We start from the raw sequence: 20,407 nt of genomic DNA on the forward strand, positions 1-20,407 counted from the left end.
TTCTCCTGCTGTCCTCATTACCTATGAATGCAATGAATTGGGCAGAAAGGAACAATTAAATTTCAGTCTGAAGTGTAGTAGTAAAATATGAAACACTGAAAAGATATCATAGGCTACAGGAAAAATTTCTTTCATTCTGAGTATTACTTATATAATTATATGTCGATGCTTTCTTGGGACCGATCAGATCCTTCATTTAAAATCAAATACATTCATTAAACAGTGAATCATTCACAATGAGATTTGGGGTAACATGTTTTATGGTCTTGAAGGATAAACTCAGGAAAGAGCTGAGCTGGATGAGAGCAAGGTTTGCCCGATTAGCCAGTCAGAGAATGGTCCCAGATCCCTGCAACATTGACCCTGTGCAGGCAGCACATGCAGAGGACCGGGGTTCCAGGAGAGGGAGCTCAGCATACCTGGTTCCTTGGCAAGGATACCATCCCCTGGTCTGAAGAGGGCGAGGCAATAAAGGATGGAGGAAAAGGAAAAGCTGCCCCGGGGAACTGGGGCAGAGATCAAGGAGCTCTGGCTGCCTCTCCTTTCTCATCATTATGCGGGAGTTCGGATGAATTTATTAATTTCCCAATTCTTCTATATGGGACAGGCCACATTACCATTTCCATTCTATCAGTAGAGACGCGGAGGCACAAATTTGATGCAACTTCCCTAAAGCCACACAACTAATGAATGATGTTGAATTCCAACTCAGGAGGTTTCCTGCGCCAGGGACACACGGCTTCTCAGCTCTGCCTCTCTTGAGACTTAATGGTAAACCGGACAGTGGACTGCTCGTCACCATAACTCCTCTTCCTCCAAATGCTCAACTACTTTCTCCTTGATATACACCTGTCTTTATATTGACATTTGCTTTGCATAAACCTACTTTAGAGACAACTTGGACAGAATACATAAGCTATTTTCTAGGTGACCTGAAATGTAAAAACTCATGATTTTAAACCAAATCAAATGGGGATGAGGACCAACAAGTCACTATTCTGTGGATTTTTCTGATTCTTTAGTAGAAAACAAAAAAATGTGCATAAACAATACAAGTAATTTTATGCAAATTTTACAAGATGTTTCAATAGTGCTTTCAACTGTGATATATCATCATACTGTTATCTAAGTAGATAAACACTCTATTATTATCTAATGTTGGTATATTTCACTTAAAATATACTGTACCTGTCAAAAATCAAGTTTAACACCGAGTGACAATATCCAGGAGGTCCCTTAATAGCACTCTCATAGTTATAAACTTTGGCTTTCCTCAGATCAACGTAGTTATTGCCACTGATATTACCCCAAATTATTACATCTTTGATGCCTATATAGAACAGAATCAGAAATAACCATAATAAGGACCATCAATATAAAATTTACTTAAATGTAAAGCTTTGTATATATGTGTTTTAGGGTTGAGCCAATGAATTCAAGCTCTCTAACCTGTGCTGGAGCTGGGGTTCACCTCCCTAATTATCAGGACTTGGTTGTCACTACTACTGCCTTGGAAATCATGTGCTAGATGGGTAATTCAAGCAATACCAAGAAACTGCCGTGAGAGAAATCGCTAATGGAAATTGTATCCTTTGTGTTGCTCAACTTCTCTCTCTCTCCCTCCCTCCCTCCCTCCCTCCCTCTCTCTCTCTCTCTCTCTCCCTCTCTCATACACACACGCACACGGATGTGTAATGCACAAGCATGTATGGATGAGCGTGCTTGTCTAAGCTGGAAGTTGCATTGGGAATCTTCCTCAACCACTCCTTACTGTATCTTTTAAGAAGGGACGCGTCTGGCTGGCCAGTGAGTCCTGGAGACCCGCCTGTCTCCATCCCAGTGTGCTAGGGTCACATGCAGTTCTGCATGTAGTCACACCTTATATTTTACTGACTGAGATGTTTCCCTGGCCCCAAGGGAAACTTTTCAACTGCTTGGATTTTGAAAATGCACTTTTGATTCTAGACTGAAATACAAATGTACATTAACGACAACTCTCTGGAGGGTTCCATCACTTGTAAAATAATCATGATTATATTGTTCATGGACTCTCTGGAGGGTTCCATCACTTGTAAAATAATTGTGATTATATTGCTCATGGGAGATTCTTTTAGAAACAAGGTTTTGGACCAGGCAGTGGTGGCGTTAACATTAACACACCTTTAATGTTAGCACTCAGGAGGCAGAGGCAGGCAGCTTTCTGTGAATTCAGGGCCAGCCTGGTCTACAGAGTAAGTTTCAGGACAGCAAAAGCTACACAGAGAAACCTTGTTTCAGAAAAACAAACAAATAAAACAAAGAAAAAAAACAAGGTTTAAGAGAAAACAAACCAGTCAAAAGGATAGAGGGAATGAATGAGAAAACAATACCACATAGATATATATGTTAGTTATATATCTATGGAGAAAGATAAAAGAATATGAACTGGGGAAAATAAGAATTGGAATTTAATATTTATGATTTTTCAACTGTTGATTTTTCTACAAAGGTTTATGCAATTAAAAAAATTATTTATTTACTCACTTATTATTTTAGTTAGGGTTTCTATTGTAATGAAATCATGATCGAAGCTATTGTAATGGAAAGGCTTTATTTGACTTACAGTTCAACGTTGTACTCTACCATTGAAGGAAGTCAGGGCAGGAATTTGGAGGCAGAAGCTGATGCAGAGGATGCGGAGAAGTGCCATTTACTGGTTTGTTCCCTTTGGCTTTTTTATAGCACAGAGGACCACCACCCACAATGGGCTGGGTCCTCCCCCATCAATCACTAATTTAAAAAATGCCCTACAGGCTTGCCTACAGCCCGATCTTATGGAGGCGTTTTCTCAGTTGAGGTTCCTTCCTCTCAGATGACTCTAGCTTGTGTCAAGTTAACACATAACTAACCAGCACATCTATGTACTTAAAATCTGTATGCAGGAGATTAAATTCTTGTCTGTTCTCTTGTAGGAAGAAGACCATTAGAATAAGCTTCAGGGTAAATGCTGAATCTGCATGCAAGAAGACAGAGGTCTTCCGGGCTGTCGTGCAGGGAGATGACTAACAGCGCCGTCAGTCCTCATCGGCATCCTGCACTGCACTGCCTTAGACTATCGTCAGTTCACATTCACTGTCTCCCCAACTTTTGTTCCCAGCATGCCCGTAATTCCATCCTTAGGGATGCTGTTAGTCTAAACATAAAGGACCAGCTCTAAGGACGCAGAGCTAAAACACACTAAATGTGATCCAGTCTCATTTTCATATGATTCTGATATCTATCAATTGAAAGATCAATAACAAAATTTAATTAGATATACTAAACCTGTAGGTTCAATCTCCTTCTAAGTTTTACCATGCATCAGGTGACTCTTATGGGCACTTTAGAAATACTGACTGTGGTGGTTTGAATGATAATGGCCTCATAGGCTCCTATGTTTGACTACTTGATCCCAGTTGGTAGAACTGCTTAGGAAGGATTAGGAGGTTTGGCCTTGTTGGAGGAGGTATGTCCCCGGGGGTGGGCTTTGAGGTTTCAAAAGCCCCCTCCCCACTTTGCGACCTGTGCCTCAAGTTTATAGGTCAGATGTAAGCCCGCAGCTACTGCTCCAGCAGCCTGCCTGCTGCCATGCTCTCTGCCACGATGACCGTGGTCTGACCCTCTGAAACTGTAATCAAGCCCCCAATTAGATGCTTTCTTTTATAAGTTGCCTTGGACAAGGTGTCTCGTGACAACAGAAAAGTGACTCTGACGTTGTCTCTTTGGATTCACATTAATTCTAGGAGGGAGTGGCTGTTTTTTAAAATGCTAAATATGAGGACAGCAAGCGGGAAAGGAGGCAGAGCTGTTCCCACAGAGCCTCGCGAGTTTGTAAGCAGCACACACTACTTTCCCCATTACTGTCGTGGGAAAACTGGGATAGTAGGTTTAGATTATTACTTGACTAATAGAGATTTTATTACAAGAAATATTTGCTAATTTTATAATGATGGGCAAAGTCACACAAGTAGATGAGGAGAAGTTTGCACAGTTCCTCTCCTCAGCCACAGGTTCACATTCCAGGGCTGCCTCAGTTACACACTTTTTCTTTTTCTGGAGGATGCAGCTGGTTTGGAGCTCGCCTGGGCTCTCATGCCTGCTAGGCCAGAGTTTTCCAGCTAACCTACAATCCTGTCCCTGCACTTTATTATATAAAAAATTCTAAAAATTAGCAGTGGGCAACTTTTGGGTCACTTTAATTATTGTATGTTGTTATTGTTAGCTTATTAGGTTATCACTTTTTACTGCTGTTAGTCTCTTATGGCCCCGAGTTTATGAATTAAACTGGATTACAATATATGTGTACAGGAAAAAGCTAGGTAGGGAGGATGGGGTTGTCAAGTGGCATCCTCCAAACGAGGGAGGACCGCACTGGTTCCACCCATCACTCCTAAGACACTCCTTACATCTCTTTTCTACCTCTGTGTCACACACCCTAGGTGGTCCTGTAGGATGCAGCCTTCTTTCCCCGCTTTTTGAACCCACGTATCAAAACACAAACAGGACGGTAGTGTTCACTCACTGGCTGACGTTGTTCTCATCTTCCGGGCCACTGCTGCTTTTGCCTGGCCTTCCACCCCCAGTGCCACTGCAATGATGTTGCGCGCAATATTAGGGGCGTAGTGCATAAGCAAGGCTGTTTTAAGATTCACAAAGGTTTTCCCTCCCACGATGACCTTAACAGATTCGTGAGCATTTTTTTCCATCAGGTAACCGTAGAGGCGGCACAGTGGCACCCTGCTCCTCAGGCAGCTCTCCAGGCTGTGCACTTCCTCGTCTGTGCTGTCGTCCAGGATGATGATGACTTGGGCCCGAAGGAAGGCATCCTCTGCATTAGTGCAGAGGGAGACGCTGCGCAGGATGGGTGACGCCAAGTCCTTGATTTCCACCACTAAGCTTTCCAGGTAGCTTTCCATCTGCTCCCGGTCAAACAGGGTCAGGCTGATCTCTCTGTGCGTCCCAAACACTTCTCCACTTATCAAGATGGGGATTATGTGGTAGCATGCATTATTGCTTGCGCTGATTAAATGCAAAAGTTGGATGAAAAATGGTTAGGTCCTCTGCTCACTTACATGTTTTACTCTTAACAGGTATTTCTGTGTGTGCTCCATACGATGAGTCACTATTTTACATGGGAACTCTCACTCCTGCACAGACGTGGCTAGGAATCCAAAGCGGAATGAGAAAGTCTCACTACTCACCACATCCTGGCATCGAAGGACACCACAAAGAGCTGACTGGTGTACTAGATGTTTCAAATGAAAGAGCTTGCTCACATGCAGAAAACAAAGCAAAAAGCAATAACTAAGCAAGCAAAACTCCCTTCAGACTGTTCTGCTTATGTACTCATGCTTTTCTGTGAAAAGACAAAGGTGCATGCTTCAGTTAGCCACCGCCTTTTACGTCTTTATCTATGGTGAATGCCTTTCTTTGGGCAGACTCTTTCCCACAGTCTCATAAAGAAAAGCCTTTACTGAAACAGCGAGGGTAAGCACAGAATGTTCTCTCTATCTGAAACTAACTGTACCTGGCTCTTCTGTTTCAGTGATGATCAACTGTGGCAAGTCAGAAATTGCATCTGAGAACATCTACTACTCTTGGTGGACTTGGGGAGGACGCAGAGGTGATATCCATTTCAGTTCTTTATTTTGGAGAGGGTCATGGATATCTATGTACAATTTCTGAATCTTTTCAGTGTTTGTAGTTTTCCTTAATTTTACATGCTTCCTTAAAGCAGGTGTATGTTACGGTACCACATATTGCAAGAAGGACAATGTGAATTAGAGGGAATGGAAACTCAGAGAGAAAGAACAACGAAGAGAGAGGGCAGAGATGGAAAAAGAAGAAGTGACAAGTGAGGACAACGAGAAGGACACTTGTGAAGGAGAAAAGGAAGACTTTGGGGATCAGCATTGCATGAGTGCACGAGTAAGAACCATGAGAATCCAGCAGGTAGGGAAGAGGGAGGGAGCAATGATCAGAGGACACCCGCCAGCAAAGCTGGTTTAGAACATGTGAAGACATGTACACATATGCATCCTAAATCACACGGGGATGGATGTTGAAGGATAGAGAAACTCGTGTACATGCACCAACCCAGACCTGTGAACACAATCATACACACACATGCATCTTGAACCTTTTTTGGTGTTCTTCCATTATTCAATCAATCCCATCCCACTGTCCTTTCTAAAAAATAAAAACCCAGACTCCTAAATCCTGGTGCTTCACCTGGCAATCCAGACCTGCAGGGGGCTGATGAGATCTTTCAGGGTTCTTTTTTCCACCTCTTCTTGTACATGTGCCTCCAGGTTCTCTTTAGCAATGACCATCATCAGGTCCGTTGTCATGCTGGAAGTGACACCATAGTACAGCTAAATATCAGAAGAGAAAAGCTCAACCTCAGAGAACAGAACATTTTCAGACAAAGACAAGAACAGAAAACAGACGAGGAGAAAAATGATGCAATGGCTTAGGTAGTAAGACATTCGAAGTACAATGTAATGTTAAGAGAAGCACGTGTGAGCAGAGAAGCAACGCAGTCCCATACCTGGGCGTGTTCCAGGAACTCATTGTACCCTCCCAAAAGCAAGCCCTTGCCTCCACGGTCCAGTAGCTCTCTCCAGATAATGGGGGAGGTTCTGTGGTCCCATTTATTCTTTTCACAAATGTCTTCTAGCCACTCCTGTGGAAAAATATTCCAATAAAAGTCATATATTAAATCTGCCTAAGAATTCAGTTCAGTATTGTTGGATTTAGACAACAAAGGATCAGCTTGCTTTTAATGCTACTATGTGTGCATAATACATTTAGATTACTTCAAATGGTAAAATATAAACATAGAAAATGGTGGTGAGCCTGGTTGCTCATGACTTTAATTGTATCACTGGGGAAGCAAAGGCAGATGGATCCCTGTGAGTTCCAGGTCAGCCTGGTCCGTATAGGAACTTCAGGTCAGTCAGGACTAATGGTAACACCTGAGAAGCTGGGAAGACAGCGTTCTTATCGGTAAGGTACAACTGAGTGGTCCTAAAGCCCCACCACTGGAGGCACGTATACTGAGGCCATCTCACAAACGAGTTCTATTTCTAGTTAGTTCTGAAGATGTCCGTGTTCTCATTTCATTCCAAAGCAAGAAGACAGAGATTTCCAACACAGCCTCTCTAAGTACTGTACCACTTGGCTTGTAATCTACTCCAAGAGACTGTTCCAAGGAGAATATGCCAACGCTCTTTCAGGCCCTGGAAGAATGTATAGGACTGAATTCACTGAGCCCTGAATATGGAACGGAACCTAATGATCAGCAGGAAGATTTCTTCAGTGCGGCTCACTCTTCTGCAGTTTGGGAGGGCACACCTCCGTGGAGACCCCAGAATACAGTGGTAGTATGTTACTTGACAGGCAGTCAGAAGTTTGGAGAAAATGATGACTCAAATAATGTAGAAATAGTAAACCTGCCAAGGAGGATAGGGGAAGCAGAGGCCAAAGCTGTAGAGCATGGCTCACCGGTGAGATTACTCTTTGGGTTAAAGTGATTGCCACCAAGCCTGACCAACTGAATTCCATTTCTGGGACCTGCATAGTCAAAGAATAGAACTGACTCAGCAAAATATTCCCTCACCTTCCCTTACATCTTAGCACATGCAGGCCTTACCACAAAATAAACAAATACCTAAGTTAACTAATTTCAAAAGGCTAGTGGACACAGGGTGTGGGAATCAACCACATTTTGGGGGGCCAGACAATGCTTAATTCACTAGAGTCACAAGAAACACACCGAAAATAAAAGGAACCTTGTGTGGCTGTTAACTGGGATGATAAGATATGGAGGTCCAGAGCATGTGGAAATGTTCACTAGAGAGTATCAGCTTAAGAGGAATACTGGCCAGCGCCACAGACGTGATGACTTGGACAGTCTCAAGAAATGAGGCAAGAATTCAAGAGAAGGGCCTATAGTCTTCAAACCCTAGGTAGTTCTTGCCATGGTTAAAGGATCAGTGAGCCAGCGACAAAGACCAGTGCTAGAATTTAATGACGGCACCATCCTTTGAGGACATCAAAACTGGCTCTGTGAAAACCAGAAGACTCTGCTTCTCTTCACAATATAAAGGCAAACGATCTGCCCAGATTGAAATCAGCATATGTGTTGGGAAGGCAATGCCCTTCCCTGCTTGTAGGGCTTTCAGCAGAAACCCTGCCAGAGACTTAGGAAATGCTTGACCTGCCAACTCTAGGTCCTGCACATATCTGTGAGCCAGGGGGATTGTTTTATAAGAAAAGGGGTGCAGTGCTGAGCATATCAGTAGTGTATCATACATCACCAAGCTTGATAGAGGGGCAGGGCAGGCCAGCAAAACTGCGGACACCAGCTAGAAGACTGCACCTGACAAGGATGGTCCTGCTCCTCCCTGTCATAAAATGTAATATGTGAGTGTAATCTTTCCACCCATTAGAAAGACTACTTAGAATTCAGGAACCAAGGGGCAGAATTAAGAGAGACCTTGTTCACCATCATTCCCAGGGGCATCGGAGAATTTATGCTTCCCCAATTTTTCTTTTACTCTAGTCTGTGTGAGTTGAAAGGTTTTAAAAGTCTGAAGAGGAGCTCTTCTGGCAGAGGGACAAGAAGAATCCCATCCTCAAGCTATAGCTGACAATGGTCACAGTGAGATGAGAGACCAGCAGGCAAAGAAAGAAGCTGTTGTTATTAAGGGGTAACCGGGCCTGCTAATCGGGAGAATGTACAACAGCTACCACCCAGAGTAAAACATATTTAACATCCAGGTTATAATTTGAGCATCTTTGGCGATGCTATGCTCACCTTTGACCATACAAGGGGCAAAGTGTAATAGTTGTGTCTTTCAAATGGACTGGGGCTCACATCCCTTAAGTATACAGAAGTAGGCCATCACACCTAACAAGTGGCCTAGAGCAGAAGAGGGAGACCTCTAATGGATGGCAGGGAAGAGAGATGAGCACAAGTTTGGCTCTGAAACCATGTGCAATGGGGAATACAGTTCATTAACAGCCCTTCCCTTAATAAAGTCTTCCCAGGGAAAGATCTTGATCTTAATCCCGGTAGAGCTGTTACCGGATGCTGTGAATTTCCTTAATGGAGCACATGAATTTAGAGGCACAGCGGTGGACTGTAGCAGACAGTCATGCATAGTCCAGGTTCCTTCCCTCCAATAACCAAGGCATTTGTGGCCTCAGTCACTAGAGATATCAGAGGCCAGTGTTAACTGCTGAGTTTCTTTCTAGGACTGACCTCAGCTAAAGAAATTCCCCTTGACTAAGTAACTGTAAGCCCCCTTCCTTGGGGCAGTGCACGTCAGGTGACTGGTTGATGCTCGCTACCTGCCTTCAGCATGGGATGCCTTTGAAGGGATCCCCAGCACGCTCTGGAGGACCCGTTGATGCCTCTGCTGTGGCTATATTGTAGCTCCCCCCACTTCGCCTAATGCGGCTGCCTTCATCTTCATTTCCTCCCAGGATGTCCTAAGAGCAATTTCCAGTAAGTCTCCATCTTCAAAATCTCCACCTTAAGAGTCTGTTCAGGGAGCGACACAGTCACAGACACGGATATCTCAAATAGGTCCTCATCCCAATATGACTCCGTGTGAAGAGAAAGAAAAAGCTAAGTAGTGCACGCTAAACACGAACTACCTGTTTTCTTGGTAGGGTTGGGGTGGAATCAGCACATTTATCCCACTTATTGGAGTCTCCTTTGTGCTATTAGGTATGAGAAAAGAACATGATTTGAGGCTGATAAGTAGGACCTCCTTTTTACTAGTATCCAAATGCCATTAACACATCGTCATCAGAATACAGCCATCATCAGAAGCCCAAACGATACACTAGCAAGTATTTTATCAAAGTAGAACTCTTTCTCGCATAAACACATTTAATAATTGTAAAGGTTCTTACCTCCCACACATCAGGATGCTGTGTGATTTTGAAAATCCGAAAATCTGGAAGATTCTTTTGCAAATAGTCTGCCAGGAGTTCTGCCTTGGCATAGTATGGGCAGTTTGCTTTGCCTAGAAGAGTTCAAATTAACTAAGCTTTCTTTTGACACACACAAATTGTCATGCTGTTATCCGGAGTTGCCAGACACTTAGAGAATGTATCATGGCCATAATATAATTTTATAACAAAATTACAAAATAACCTTCTATAACACAAACCTCTAGTTTTTGTTATATTAATAAAAATAAGAAGTATTTCATCGATAAGGATCTTACATAATAAAATGTTGTGGAAAAGAGAATGTTTTAAATATTTACTCTCCTCTAGTACTCTGCTCTACCACATAAGAAACTGTAGCATACTATTTCAGCATGGCATACTAATACCAACAGTGAACTACTCATTAGAAGCCACTCCAGGGTCCATGAAGACGGCTCAACTGATAAAGGAACTTACCACTAAACCTGATGACGTGAGTTTGATCTCCAGGACACACATAGTAGAAGGAGAGAAGCAACTCTTGTAAGTTCTCCTTTAACCTCTGCATGCTCCCCTCCCCTGACTACACACATAAAACCAAAAACCAACACTGGAAGGTAAAGTCTGAGGTAAGGAGTGGAAATACAGCCCCTCTAAATTTGACATACGGTCCAGAACTGTGGGGAAGCTGAGGAGGAAGGACACGTCTGGAGCTAACTTCTATTTCTTGGCTGACCTTATTTGAGAGAAATCATGGGTGAGCTGTTCAGACAAGTGCATTAGGAAGGACAGGCAGGGCATGTGGGCGTATAAGAGTGGGAGAGTGTCTGAGCCAACCTGAGGTGCAGGTGCCAAGGGACAGCTGCAGGCGCACATTTTGCAGTAAGGACCACATAGGAAGTTAAACCACCCCAAGAGAGTGGGTGGATGTGAGTTTAGGAAGACAGGCTAAGTGCAGTAGCTCCTGTGGAGGGAGCATCCTTCCTCAACCTCACAAGCCCCTCAACATCAGTCCTTCTCAACACCTGTCTGTCTAGTTCAAATCCATTGTTAATTACTTCAAACCCACTTTATGGCTCACGTTTAACTATCCTGTCCATTTCCTGGGAAGTTAGCTTGTAAAAGCCCTGCACCCTGGATGACCTCAATTACCTGCCTTTTCTGAATCTGGATTCCTTCTGCTCAGACATCACTGAGAAAATAATGGGGAGGTGGATATAAAGAATGGAGAAGCTTCCAAAGGAAAGGGGTCCACTTGTGCTCTGACTCCTGCTTTTGTCTTCTTGGAAGGCTTGCTCAACAAACTATTCCCACCCCATTAGACGCTTTTTTTCTTTTATGTTTCTAGTGTCTCCTTTCAAAGATTTTTAAAATGCATTCAACTTAAACTTCACTTTCTCCTCCCGAAACAATAAGTCAATGTCTCCTCTTCCCTTTCTATTAAAACTTCTTTAAAAAAATCCTCCATCTGGGGGCTAGAGAAATGGTTCAGTGGTTAAGAGAATTGCCTGCTCTTCCGAAGGTCCTGAGTTCAAATCCCAGCAACCACATGGTGGCTCACAACCATCTGCAATGAGGTCTGGTGCCCTCTTCTGGTCTGAAGGCATACGTAGACAGAATATTGTATACATAATAAATGAATATTTAAAAAAATCCTCCGTCCTTGGCTCTTATATTTTCATTCATTTATTATTCCACTATAACCTAGCATCTCTCACAATTTCCAGGAAGGAAATTGTATTAAGTATAAATTACATATTTTTACATAATTATACTTCATATTTTATAAAAGGTGCAATGTAATATATTATAAATTTTATTAAACTAAATATGTTAAATATAAAAAATTAAGAACCCTGAGGTCCTTAATACAATAAGCAGTTTTTGACTTTCTCCTTGGCCCTGGTAGTGTTTATCAGTCTTGCCTGTTTTCACTTCCTGTGGAGTAAAACCTGGAGCGCACCATGGTATACTCCGCAGGTTTTCCTTCTAAATCTCTGGCTAGTCTTTTCCATACTGTGTAAGTTCCTGTTTCCTCATGAATCCATTGAATGGTACCGTTCTGCAAAACACATATTTTTATACTTTTTCTGTATATTTTGTTGGCCAAGTTCCTTTTTTTCAAGTAGCAATCTATTCCTATCTCAAGCACAGTGTCTTATCTAGACGCCTGCACTTTCCCACGTTCCACCATCTCTTTCTGCATGTGTCACAGGCGCTTGGATTCCGTTCTGAAATGACTGAGATAACAAGCACCTTATTGGGTTTGTTTAACAGTTCTCAGCCCTCCATTCCTCAAGCGCCCCATCCCCTGAATAGTTGTGTCTGCCTTGGCAACACATTTGAGATTTGTGTGTCCTTGACCATGTTCTGGATGTATTAATCAAAGTAATTAACATAATTTAAATTAACTAAAAAAGACATCATTTAAAAATAATTGTCACGGTGTGTCTGAAGTAATTACTAAGCTCTGCCAGGAATGAGTTTTTCAGCAATACTCTACTCTTACCTAACTTTGACATAAATTATAGTCTTTGTAGGTTTTGCCTTTAACAATGCTGTACCCCTGAGCTCGGGTACCAGGAGGCTTTTCAGTCACGAAACCACTGTTATTCTAGCCATTAATAAAAGAACTAAAAACTTTTACTGGCTTAATCAGTGCAGCTGACAATAATTATTTCATGTGTACCATTTCAATTCTAAGTCCTAAATCTCCTAGGGTAGTTATGTCAACCCATCTCCTTATTTAAGAATATCAGGGGTAGTTGGGTGCAGTGGTGTATACCTTTAATTCCAGCACTCTGGAGGAAGAGATAGAATTTGAGCCCAGCCTCAAATCATCCAGGGCTACATAGCGAGACTCTGTCTCAAAAGAGAGAAAGTTCTACGAGTACCTAGATTATTAAACTTATTCTTCTGATGGAAGTTTTTCAGATAACCCCGCTCTACCTAGATGTCCCCTGTCTAGGACTCTAAGCTTTCCTCTATCTTCTGTGCTCACGTAGTGATCTTTGTCTCTCAGGTCATTCCTTCGTCTATTTGTTTTTCTCCATTCATATTGACCACAACGCTAAACTCGTTGTTGCTTCCTGCACTCGCTCCAATCTTCTGACTGTCCTCTTGTTGCATCCACAACACTCAGATAAGATAAAAATTACATTGCCTTATATCTTTATGGAAAACTTTCCAGGTACTTTGGTCAAAGTCTAAACTATGGGTTGTTCCTCTGGAGGATCAGCATTGTCTCCCTCTGCCTTCAGCTTAGGACACTCTTCCCTGCACCCTTCCTTCCAGTCCCACTCCACTCATTTCAAGTGGATGCTTACCAAATCCTCTCAGTTACCACCAGACCTAGGGACCGGGACCGTGGCTTCGTGGTTCTCTGGCATCTGCACCACCAAGTGCTCTCAGATATTGTGGAACATTCCTTTACACTGTGTGAAGTTGTGTCACTGTGGTTGGCTTGATAAAAAGCCTAGTGGTCAATAGCTAGGCAGGAGGTATCGCAGAAAGTTCTAGACAGAGAGAGCTCTGGGAAGAAGAAAGGCAGAGTCTCAAGCCAGTGGCAAAAGACGCAAGATGGGCAAAATGGAGATGTGGTAACAAGGTCCTGGAAGGAACTAGGTTAAAGAATATGGGTTAATTTAAGTTAGAAGAGCTAGTTAGAAACAAGCCGAAATTAAGGCCAAGCTTTCATAATTGATAACAAACCTCCATGTTGTTTTTTGGGGGAAGGAGTGGGTGGGACAGAGAAAAGATGTGCTACACTCAGAAGAGCTAGCAGTTCTAAGTTACTACCTGAGTGCATTGGGTTTCTGTGCACAACCATACACTGTCTTTGTAAGCTCCACAGACTCCAGTACTGTTCCCAGGTGTTAGCCACACAAATTATTCTGTTTCTTCCTGTATCGTCTTTGCTTGGTAGCTGATTGTTCAGTAATCTGCTTAACCACCTCTCCCTCTGGAAGCCCTGACTAGTAAGGTCCTCTGCTGCCCCTCCTCTGGAAGCCCTGATTAGGAAGGTCCTCTGCCCCGCCCCTCTGGAAGCCCTGACTAGGAAGGTGCTCTGCCCCCTCTCTCTCTGGAAGCCCTGACTAGGAAGGTCCTCTGTCCTGTGTTCCCTGGAAGCCCTGATTAGGAAGGTCCTCTGCCCCCTCTTTCTCTGGAAGCCCTGACTAGGAAGGTGCTCTGCCCCCTCTCTCTCTGAAAGTCCTGACTAGGAAGGTCCTCTGCCCCCTCTCTCTCTGGAAGTCCTGACTAGGAAGGTCCTCTGCCCCGCCCCTCTGGAAGCCCTGACTAAGATGTTGTCTGCCCCCTCTCCCTCTAGAACGCTCCTCTGTTACTGTTACATACAAAACTCCATGAAACTTTTCTACTGTATTCCTACCATCCAGTCTTCTAGTGCTAAAAATATTTATCTGAAGGGGTAGTGAAGCAAAAAAAAGTACTTGCAAGGAGATGGTAAAGATCAGTTGTGTCCAGTGTAACAAAGAGGTCAACATGGAACAGGGCTCCAGACCTTAGCACAACTGACTCCATGATGGGAGCACCATTCAGGCTGTAAACCTCAGCAGGTAGACAGCACCACCGGCCAAAACTAAAACAAAGGCCTACTCCATCGAAGTCTTATACTTCTGGAGAAGTCTCTAAATGTATTAACCTCGCCTTTTGGCTTCTATAGTTCTGCTTCTGGCAAACTGTTCTTGCTAACTGAAGTATGTCAGCCCAGAACATGGTTTTGTGCCTAAAAGCTGACCCTGAGAAAGACTCAGGGCTACACTGGGATCCAGAATACCTAGTGTAGTTGCCAGAGGGCTAATAAAGACTTTCTGTTGGCTTACACCCAAGTCCGAGCCGTCTTCTCTGGTGTATACCACAAAATAAACTAAGACCATTGGTGATTGCGAAAAAAAAGTTTGCATATAAGACCAAAGTAGAAGCCAGATTGAGTGGAATGAAGGACTAGAGGTAGAACAGCCGTGAGCTCTTTGAAACAACTCGGGGAGAAGGGAGGAGGCAGAAACACAGTAAGCATCCTGCTGCATTAGGTGGTGGTGTTGTTTCTGGCTGCGGAGACGAGTTTTTGAAAAACGCAAATTCATTAATTCATTGACACTATATTACTTAAATTCTTTCAATGACACTTCTTTGTGTTCAAGATTTAGTTCAAACATCCCCCCCCGCCAGGTGTTTGTAAGATACAAGAATCTCGTTTCTATTTTGTAAGTCTAACCCCATGTCCTGCCATACTCCCGCATCCAGTTCCTCCATTAGCCCTTATCTGGGCTAGTTCCTTTAACAGTTTCTTCCGCTCGGTTCCTTGTGTCCATCCATTCTCTATCCCACACCCCACATTAAGAATATATTCGCCCAGAGGCCTGTGCACCTCTCCCTCATTGCATTAATCACAGCAGATCAAAAATAATTCTCTATATGTTTGTGCCCCCGTGGAAATTAAAGCTCGCCAAGGGCAAAGATGAAGATTTTTCCCCACCATGTCCCCAGTGCTCGTTAGAGTTTGGCACACCGCAACTGCCTAACAGCTTGAGGTGATCCATCAGAGGATGGGCCGCGGAATAGAAGGCAGTTAACAAGGCTGATTATCGGCTGTGGGAAACTGGAGAAGAACTCACCTGCGATCACGAACTTGGCCATGATCTCTATCTAGCAAGACCTAGAGTCTGGGACATCGGCGTCTCGGTTGCCTGGCAACCGCGCCTCCGCACTAAAAGTGGCGCAGGCGCTCTTAGAAGCTGCCACTCTGCCAGTGGCAAGTTCAAAGTTACTTCTTGAGCGTGTTAAGTTTATAGAAACAACCATACATGCTCTTTATAAGCTCCGTGGCCTCTTACGGAGACTCTTGCATGGTCTAGGGTCTATCTCTTCATCCGAGAAGAGAAACCGTTCTTCTGGGAGTGCCCCCCCAACACGTGGCCGTCTACGGCTGCCGCGAACTTAGGCTTTTTGACCTATACAGGAATCCGTAGACTGTTCCAGACGCGGCTTTAAGGGGAACTGTCATGGCTGCGCCCATGTGTAGCCAGGGGTTACCGTTCTATGGTGAGTGAGTAGTGAGCATAAGCAGGATCGTGGGCGGTATCGTGGTAGTCTTTTTATTGGGTAGAGAAAAGTTTTAGAAGTGACTTCGATCTTAAGTTTAGGGTGGTGTATTGATGCTGGATGGCCCAGTTGAGGAAGGACGCCGAGTCCGGTTTCGGGATCTTGATGAGGCTTACTGATTGTAGCGTTTTAAGCACGGAGAACATCGTTTAAGTTTTGTTTTGCTTTTTTCCCCTCGAGTCAGGGTTTCTCTGTGTAGAAACCCGCCTGTCCTGGAACTCACTCTGTAGACCTGGCTGGCCTCCAACGCACAGGGAGCCTGCCTCTGCCTCCCGAGTGCTAGAATTAAAGGGGTGAGCCATCTGCGCTCGGTCGTTTTCATTTCTTTCTGTCCAAGTACATTTTCTTTCTTTCTTCTTTAATTAATTAATTAATTTTTAAAGAATGATCTTTTCTCATTTTACATACCTATCCCAGTTCTCACTCCCTCCCCTCCTTTCACTCCCCACCCCATCCCCTATCCACCTCTCAGAGAGGGTAAGTCTTCCCATGGGGAGTAAACGAAGTCTGATACATCACTTTGAGGCAGGACCAAGCCCCCCCCCCCCCATAACTTTAGGCTGAGCAAAATGTCCCTCCAAAAGGAATGGGCTCCAAAAAGCTAGTTCAAGCGCCAGGGATAAATCCTGGACCTACTGCCACCACACATCTGTCACCCACATTTAGAGTGGGTTCGGTCCTATGCAGGTTCCTCTAGCTCAGGTCAGTTGTTTCTATGGGTTCCCCCATCACGGTCTTGACCCCTTTGCTCAAATTATTGTTCCTCCCTTTCTTCGACTGGTCTCTGGAAGCTCGACCCAGAGCTTAGCTGTGGATCTCTGCATCTGTTTCCATCAGTTGCTGGCTGAAGGTTCTGTGATGACAATTAAGGTAGTTATCAATCTGATTGCAGGGGAAGGCCAGTTCAGGCACCTTCTCCACTATTGCTTAGGATCTTACCTGGTGTCATCCTTGTGTATTCCTGGTGCCAGGTTTCTTGCTAGCCCCATAATGGCTCCCACAATCAAGATATCTCTTTCCTTGCTCCCCCCTCCATCTCAATCATTCCATTCCCTCATGTTCTCCTCCTCCCTCCCCTTCTACCCCCCTTGTCTCCAAACCCAAGCTTCCAATTTTCTCAGGAGTTCTTGTCTATTTCCCCTTCCCGCAGGGATCCATGTCTGTTTCTCTTAGTGTTCTCCTTGTTCCCCAGCTTCTCCGGGGTCATGGACTATAGGCTGATTATCCTTTGCTTTGCATCTAATATCCACTTATGAGTGAGTACAAACTGTGCTTGTCTTTCTGGGTCGGGGTTACCTCACCCAGGATGTTTTTTTTTTTTTTATCTAGTTTCATCCATTTGCATGCAAATTTCAAGACACCATTTTTTTTTTTACTCCACTGTGTGAATGTATCATATTTTCTTTATCCATCTTTCAGTTGAGGGGCATCTAAGTTGTTTTCAGGTTCTGGCTGTTATGAACAATGCTTCTATGAACATAGTTGAGCACATGTCCTTGTGGTATGGGTCTGCATCCTTTGGTTATATATCCAAGAGTTGTGTTGCTGGATCTTTGAGTTCCATTTTTCTGAGAAATTGACATACTGTTTTCCAAAGTGACTGTACAAGTTTGCACTCCCACCAGCAATGGAGGAGTGTCCCTTTACCCCTCTTCCTCTCCAGCATAAGCTATCATTGGTAATTTTGATCTTAGCCATTCTGACTGGTGTAAGATGGTATCTCAGAGTTGTTTCGATTTGAATTTTCTTGGTGGCTAAGGATGCTGAGAAATTCCTTAAGTGTCTTTCAGCCATTTGAGATCTGTTGAGAATTCTTTGTTTAGATCTGTTACCCCATTTTTTTTTAAATTGGATTATTTGGTATTTTAACGTCTAGTTTCTTGAGTTCTTTATATATTTTGGGGAACAGTCCTCTGTTCAATATGGGGTTCGTGATGATCTTTTCCTATTCTGTAGGCTGCTGTTTTGTCTTATTGACTGCGTCTTTTGCCTTTCAGAAGTTACAGTCCACAACTCCAGAGAAGCTGGGGAGCAAGGAGAATCTTAAGACAGACATACATGGATCCATGGGGGAAGGGGAAATAGATAATATTTCCTAAGAACATTGGTAGCCTGTTGGGGGGAAAGGGGAGGGAAGAACAGAACATGAGGGAATAGGATGGTCGAGATGGGGGAAGGACAGAAAGGGACAGCAAGGAAAGAGATATATTGATTGTGGGAGCCATTCTCTGTGTCAGGAGGTCCCATTTATTAATTGTTGCTCTCAATGTTTCTGCTACTGGTTTTATATTTAGGAAGTGATCTCCTGTGCCCATGCATTCAAAAGTACTTCCCACTTTCTTTTCTATGAGATTCATTGTAGTTGAATTTATGTCTTTGATCCATTTGGACTTGAGTTTTGTGCATGGGGATAGATATGGATCTATTTACATTCTTCTACATGTTGGCATCTAGTTATGCCAGCACCATTTGTTGAAGATGCTTTCTTTTTTTTCCATTGTATGATTTTAGCTTCTTTGCAAAAGATCAGGTGTTCATAGGTGTGTGGATTAATATCAGTGTCTTTGATTTGATTACATTGGTTTACCTGTCTTTTTATGCCAATACCATTTTTAATAACTATAGCTCTGTAATAGAGTTTGAAGTCAGGGATGGTGATGCCTCCAGAAGTTCCTTTCTTGTACAGGGTTATTTTGACTATCCTGAGTTTTTTGTGTTTCCATATGAAGTTGAGTATTGTTCTTTTGAGGTCTGTGAAGAATTGTGTTGGGATTTTGATGGGGATTGCATTGAATCTATAGATTGCTTTTGGTAAGATTGCCATTTTTATTATATTGATCCTACCTATACAAGAGCATGGGAGATCTTTCCATTTTCTGGTATATTCTTCGATTTCGTTCTTCAGAGATTTAAAGTTCTTCTTTGGCAGGTCTTTTACTTCTTTGCTTAGTGTTACCCCAAGATACTTTATGTTGTTTGTGGCTATTGTAAAGTGTGATGTTTCTCTGATTTCTTTCTCACGCCTTTTATCATTTGTATATAGGAGGGCTACTGCTTTTTTTATTTTTTATTTTTTATTTTTTTGAGTTGGTCTTGTATTCTACGACATTATTGAAGGTGTTTATCAGCTATAGGAGTTCCCTGGTAGAATTTTTGGGGTCACTTATACATACTATCATATTATCTGCAAATAATCAAAGTTTGACTTCTTTCTTTCCAATTTGTATCCTTTTGATTTCCTTTTGTTGTCTTATTACTGTAGCTAGAACTTCTAGTACTGTGCTGAATAGACATAGATATGGAGAGTGGACAGCCTTGTCGTGTTCCTGATTTTAGTGGAATCGCTTTGAGTTTCTCTCCATTTAATTTGATGTTGGCTGTTGGCTTGCTGTATATTGCTTTTACTATGTTTAGGTATGTTCCTTGTGTTTCTGATCTCTCCAAGACCTTTATCATGAAGGTGTGTTAGATTTTGTCAAAGGCTTTTTCATCATCTAATGGGATGATCATATGGATTTTTCTTTCAGTTTATTTATGTGGTGGATTACACTAATAGATTTTCATATGTTGAGCCATCCCTGCCTCTCTGGTTTGAAGCCAACTTGATCATGGTGGATACTTCTTTTGATGTGTTTTTTGATTCATTTTTCCTAGTATTTTATGAGTATTTTTGCATCAATATTTATGAGGGAGATTGGTCTGTAATTCACTTTCTTTGATGAATCTTTGTGTTGTTTGGGTATCAGGGTAACGATTGTTTCTTCTGTGTCTATTGTGTAGAACAATTTGAGAAGTATAGGTATTAGCTCTTTTTTGAAGTTCTGGTAGAAATCTGCACTGAAACCATCTGGCTCTGGGATTTTTTTTGGTTGGAGACTTTTGATGACTTCTATTTCCTTAGGGGTTGTAGGTCTATTTAAGTTGCTTGTCTGGTCTTGATTTAATTTTAGTATCTATTACCTATCCAGAAAATTGTCCATTTCTTTTAGATTTCCCAATTTTGTGGACTACAGGATTTCGAAGTAAGATCGAAGGATTCTTTGAATTTTCTCAGTGTCTGTTGTTATGTCCCCCCTTTCATTTCTGATTTTGTTAATTTGGATATTCTTTCTCTGCCTTTTGGTTAGTTTGGATTAGTATTTGTCTATCTTGTTGATTTTCTTGAAGAGCCAGCTCTTTGTTTCATTAATTTTTTTTTGTACTGTTCTCTTTCTTTCTATGTTATTGATTTCGGCCCACAATTTGATTATTTCCTGTCTTCTACTCCTCCTGGGTGAGTCTGCTTCTTTTTGTTCTAGAGCTTTCAGGTGTGCTGTTAAGT

General features: G+C 42.7%; 2 protein-coding genes across 3 annotated transcripts in view; one reads left to right on the forward strand and one right to left on the reverse strand.

The window, feature by feature from the left end:
* Mdh1b (malate dehydrogenase 1B) overlaps positions 1-15,826 on the reverse strand; it is a 36,303-nt gene extending 20,477 nt beyond the window's left edge. The window contains exons 1-6 of one of the 2 annotated variants that reach the window (XM_048459199.3): positions 15,600-15,826; positions 9,946-10,058; positions 6,569-6,703; positions 6,250-6,392; positions 4,541-5,037; positions 1,189-1,330 (exon numbers count right to left, since the gene is read on the reverse strand). In XM_048459199.3, the coding sequence (XP_048315156.1) occupies positions 1,189-1,330; positions 4,541-5,037; positions 6,250-6,392; positions 6,569-6,703; positions 9,946-10,058; positions 15,600-15,621 (1,052 nt within the window). In that variant the 5' untranslated portion in view covers positions 15,622-15,826. Of the gene's footprint in view, positions 1-1,188; positions 1,331-4,540; positions 5,038-6,249; positions 6,393-6,568; positions 6,704-9,945; positions 10,059-15,599 lie in introns of those variants that run through there. The other variant, XM_048459200.2, reaches the window with a different exon arrangement.
* Positions 15,827-15,883: 57 nt separating this feature from the next.
* Positions 15,884-20,407, forward strand: part of Fastkd2 (FASTK mitochondrial RNA regulator 2) — a 29,712-nt gene continuing 25,188 nt past the window's right edge. The window contains exon 1 of the mRNA XM_087903688.1: positions 15,884-16,026. The gene's annotated coding sequence lies outside the window, so the exon portion shown is untranslated. The remainder of the gene's footprint in view (positions 16,027-20,407) is intronic.

This window comes from Myodes glareolus, chromosome 1, assembly GCF_982192425.1.
Source record: "Myodes glareolus chromosome 1, mMyoGla1.1, whole genome shotgun sequence".
Taxonomy (NCBI): Eukaryota; Metazoa; Chordata; class Mammalia; order Rodentia; family Cricetidae; genus Myodes; species Myodes glareolus.